The sequence below is a fragment of the Babylonia areolata genome, chromosome 19 (assembly GCF_041734735.1).
Source record: "Babylonia areolata isolate BAREFJ2019XMU chromosome 19, ASM4173473v1, whole genome shotgun sequence".
NCBI classification, from domain to species: Eukaryota; Metazoa; Mollusca; class Gastropoda; order Neogastropoda; family Buccinidae; genus Babylonia; species Babylonia areolata.
This window is the reverse complement of record NC_134894.1, coordinates 20,094,076-20,099,075: the sequence shown is the minus strand read 5'-3', so window position 1 is coordinate 20,099,075 and position 5,000 is coordinate 20,094,076. Positions and strand designations below refer to the sequence as shown.

At 41.1% G+C, this 5,000-nt stretch overlaps 1 protein-coding gene across 3 annotated transcripts in view; it reads right to left on the bottom strand.

The window, feature by feature from the left end:
* The window catches only part of LOC143293526 (attractin-like protein 1), a 50,014-nt gene that overhangs the window by 42,380 nt on the left and 2,634 nt on the right, over positions 1-5,000 (bottom strand). For all 3 annotated transcript variants that reach the window (XM_076604435.1, XM_076604436.1, XM_076604437.1), the window contains exon 3: positions 4,794-4,922. In XM_076604435.1, coding sequence (XP_076460550.1) covers positions 4,794-4,922 — 129 coding nt within the window. The remainder of the gene's footprint in view (positions 1-4,793; positions 4,923-5,000) is intronic.

Here is a 5,000-nt window from a genome sequence, read left to right as displayed (position 1 = left end):
TTGTTCTTAACATTATTCTTATGAACTTTAATTAAATGTTTGGTAACATGTATAATTTATGGTGGGTTTTCACACCCCCCCCCCCTTTTTTTTTAATGGTCCCTTGCAGTTGGCTGGGCTAAAAGCAACATGCTCTGCTTGATTTGATGCACTCACACACACACACACACACACACACACACACACTAACATGCACTAACACAATTACATGCATCCATGTGCACACAAACACAGATCTATACAGCTACAGAATCACTTGCCTCATTTACTCAATCTGTTTCTGAAACTAAAACTACTGTCAGAGTAACAGAACCACTTCAGTACTTCATTACAATATAATAAGCACTACACACCTCACTCTTTTTCAATCAATCGAACCAAAACAAGAAAAAAATCTTTTAAAAAAAAACACAAAAAAAACCCCCTCAACATTGCGATAACGTTGAAATCCATATTGTCATTCCCCATGAAAACCCAATGCCAGCACAAACACTGAAAGGTAAAAAAAAAAAATAAAAAAAAGAGAGAAAGCTTAATCTATATATATATATACTCACATCAATCTTTCATTTAATTTCTTTCAGTTTCACTCACCTAATTCCAGTCATACAAACACTTCCCAAACAAACCCCCACAACAATGTGAAAAAAATCAATACATGATGTATCACAGAACTTTCCCATCCCCCACAGTGTATGAACAGTACTCGGATGTCAACAGTGGCAGTAAATCATCAACAAAATCCACACTGTATGTGATTTACACACATGTCGTGTCTCGTGTACAATGAATGTTGAGGGCACTCACAACACAACGACAACTGACTTCCCTGTGCGTTGACAGACACACAGACACAGGCCCCTGACTGCAGTCTCTTTATCTCTCTCTCTCTCTCTTGTGCCAGTCACATGGCACAACTCACCAATCAATAGCAGGCTTTTTCCATGCCTCTGACATGCCTGGTGCTTCTCTAACTACTACAGCCGCTGCTGCCATGGATAATTCAAATCTGAACGGCAACAATCGGAACTCATGCATGTCATGCATCGAGTGGAAGAAGAATGTCACACAGGTGAATATGGACGGGAGTTTGAGACAGAGGAGGTAAGAAAGAGTCCAGTAAGAGAGACTGGAGAAAGCAGGAGAAGGGGGTGGGAGTGTGTCAAGTGAGAGAGACAAAGAGAGATAGAGAGACAGAGCGAGAGACAGAGAGAAAGAGACATGAAACTGATGAAGAGAATGGGACTTGAGAAAAGCACTGACAAAAATGAAACACACTGACATTCACACAAAATACACACTCATCATTTCTATACATTTACACAAACACACAGATTTCAGTTTCAGTTTCTCCAGGTGTCAATGAGTTCGGACAAATCAATATATCATAATTTTAATACACAACACCACACCTGCTAGTCAGATGCCTGATCAGCAGCAAAACCCAACTCGCTTAGCCATGCTGAGTGCATGCATATAGATACACATATTTGTGTCTATCAGACTCATAGTAGATTGCTTTTACAGAATTTTGCCAGTAGACAACACTCTCATTGCCATGGGTTAATTTTTAGTGTGCCATGTAACACACGTCTCTGCTAAACACATTCCCTATTCTCTGTAATATCTCTGTCTCTCTCATTCTCCCCCCCCCCTCCCCTCCCCCCCCCCTCTCTCTCCCTCTCCCACTCTCTCTCTCTTCTTCCCCTCTCTCTTCTTAATCTAATCTGGTACTACTGAACCAGGAACTTCGCAGAATCACTGACACATAGAAAGCAAAGCTGGTAACTCATTATATGAAATTCTCTGACTTACTGAGTTACTCCACTTCTATATTATAAAATAGTTTCTGATTATGCATTATCTTCTTAGTTTTTCACTTTTCTTTGTGTGTGTGTGTGTGTGTGTGTGTGTGTGTGTGTGTGTGTGTGTCACTGTGTGTGTGTGTTGTGTGTGTGTGTGTGTGTGTGTGTTGTGTGTGTGTGTGTGTGCGAGTGTATACATGTCACTATGTGTGTGAATGTCACTATCTGACTACGACTGTATATGATTATCAGAGGAGAGAAATAGAGTGTGTGTGTACATGTGGGTGAGAAGGGGTGTTGAGATGATATCCCCCCCCACCACCCGCACCCCCCCTCCCCCACCCTTCCTCCTCCCTCCACCAAATAATCTTGAATATAATATAATGAAAAAACTGAATAAAAAAACAACCGAAAACAAAAACAAACAAAAAAAAGGAAAAAGAAAAGAAAAAAAAAATCTTCAAGCATGGACAATGTTTGGTCTATATACAGTACACCAAAGTACTTGACAAAAGTTTCGAAAAGAACTCTGTCACCCCCAATTCACCAAACTCGCTGTCCACAAAACAAAGGTTTGATACTGAGCTTACTAACAAGATCTCACTGAGTAAAATCTTGTTTCTGTTGAGTATCAAATTGTTGTTACTCATCCAAGCCAGCATGTGATCAATACAATTGTGAATATGAAATATAGCAGAAAATTATGTGGGACAAGAACTTTTGGACAGCTCAGTGTCATTAGCATACTTGTACTGGTAGTCACAAGCACAAGGATCAATGACTCAATCACTTGCACACACATGCTCATAATAATAATAATAATAATAATAATATTCATATAGCGCTGAATCTTGTGACTCACAGAGACAAATCAAAGTGCCTTCACACCAGTCATAACTCTAAAACTGGAGAAACTGAAGACAAGGAAGAGGCAGAGGCAGGGAAGGGAGGCTATCTTGGGAAAAGGTGGGTTTTAAGGCCATACTTGAAAGAGCCGAGTGCGGAGACCTGACAAAGCGAAAGAGGAAGTTCATTCCAAATGCAAGGCCCAAAGACGGAAGAGAACGGCGACCAACAGTGGAGTGTTTGAATCTCGGAATGCTCATACAACAAACACACACAATATGACTCATGCATGCACACAAACACACCCTCATTCACAGTATCTGTGCGCACACACACATGTATATATAATCTTGCACACACACATGGACACAAATGTATACATGTGTGCACATGTATGCACACACAGATAATCATATTAACATACACACTGACTTACACAAATTTACAAAAAGAAAAAAAGATGTAATTTTCCTCTTTCTTTTATGAATAGATCTATCCATTGGCAGCTCCAATCAGTACCAATCCCCCCCCCACACACACACACACATGTATACCTGTGTGTGCATATATGTGTGCATCCAGACATGTATCATACAAAAACCTAATACAGTGAAGTCCGGATGTAGTGATAGCCCTCGGGACCAAATTTTTTTATCACTACATCCGGACTATTACTACATCCGGATGTCCGGTTATAGTGATATTTTTGTAGGTTTTATCACTACATCCGGACGTCCAGTTATAGTGATATTTTTGTAGGTTTTATCACTACATCCGGCCAATCGCTTGTAGTTGTAGTGATATCTTCAAAGCTTTTATTGCTACATGCGGCGGCACATTTGGTAAACTAGCTTCAAGGCAGTAATAAGGTGATTTTGGAACCACTATTGATTTCGTTTTGTGACGTTTCTTCTGTCGTCTTTGTCAGGCTTGCAAATGTCCTGTGTTAACCTACCCCCGTCCTAGCAGTTCAACAGCCGGTGTGTGTGTGTGTGTGTGTGTGTGTGTGTGTGTGTGTGTGTGTGTGTGTGCGTGCGTGGGCTGGCTTCATATGTCACTGGTAAATTCTTTATCCCTTTAAAGCAGCGAGGGCAACGGAATTTTCCAATGACCAGCAGAGGACGTTTTTCAGTCCCTGTCATGTTGCAGCACATCGCTATTGTGACTCTTTCTTTGGGTAACTTCCCCCCATGACATTTTTCTGCTTTGAATTCAAATGTGCGGTCTGGCAGCAGGCGCCAAAAAAGTCCACTTTCGTCCATGTTGAAAATGTCATTTTCATCATACTCGCTTAGAAGAGGCAAAAGGACATCACTGACCCAACTATCTGTGGCACACTCATCAACGCTGTTTCTCTCACCGCTGATTTTTCTGAACGTCATGCCATGTCGAGCAGTGAAGCGCTTAACCCAACTTTCGGAACATGTCCAGTCACTCAACCCAATTTCCTTGGCAAACTGTTCTGCCTTCAACCGCAACACAGAGCCATTGACTGGCATGTTGTTGGCCCTTGCCATTCGAAACCAATCCAACAGTGCACTGTCTACTTTCGGTTCCCCAGGGCATCTCTCGCGCTTCCTCTTCGCACTCGTCTCACCACTATAAAACTTCTGCTTTAATTGTTCACCATTTTTCACAGTAGTGCATACTGTTGACTGTGCAACCTTGTACTTCTTCGCTATTTCCGTCTGTGTACGTTGTTTTGTTTCAATGTCTTTCAAGAGATCAATCTTCCGCTTCAGGGTAAGCACATTGCGTTGCTGGCGTTTGCTCACCATTTTGGTAAAGGGAGATTACTCTCGAACATTATCACTACAGCCGGACTTTAGCTTCCCCGGGACTTGAAAATAGTATCACTACAAGCGGACTATCACTATATCCGGCCTGAAAAATATCACTACAACCGGACTAAGTTAACAAAGAACATGAACAACTGGGACCGGGACCCAGAAATTCTATTACTACAGCCGGACTATCACTACATGGGTCTATCACTACAGCCGGACTTCACTGTAAACAAAATATACATATAATAAAAAAAAAAATACATTCCTAAAATTTCAAATAATTCCTTTCCTTTTTTTTTTTTTTTTTTTTTTTGTAATTACCAATCTTTCATCATCTCCAGAGCACTGCACTTACCAGTAAGACATGTTGAACCCGTCCATGGTGTAGGCCGCATCACTGTAAAAGTGCAGGTAACAATAGCGACCAGACAGACGAATGTTGAACTCAAAGGATGAGCGCTCCTCCTCTGTCAGTAACAGGCCACTAATCACAAAAGAAAAAACAATAACGACATTACTTCAACTTCAATCTTCAGCAAATGCATCCATTCTCTCCTACAAG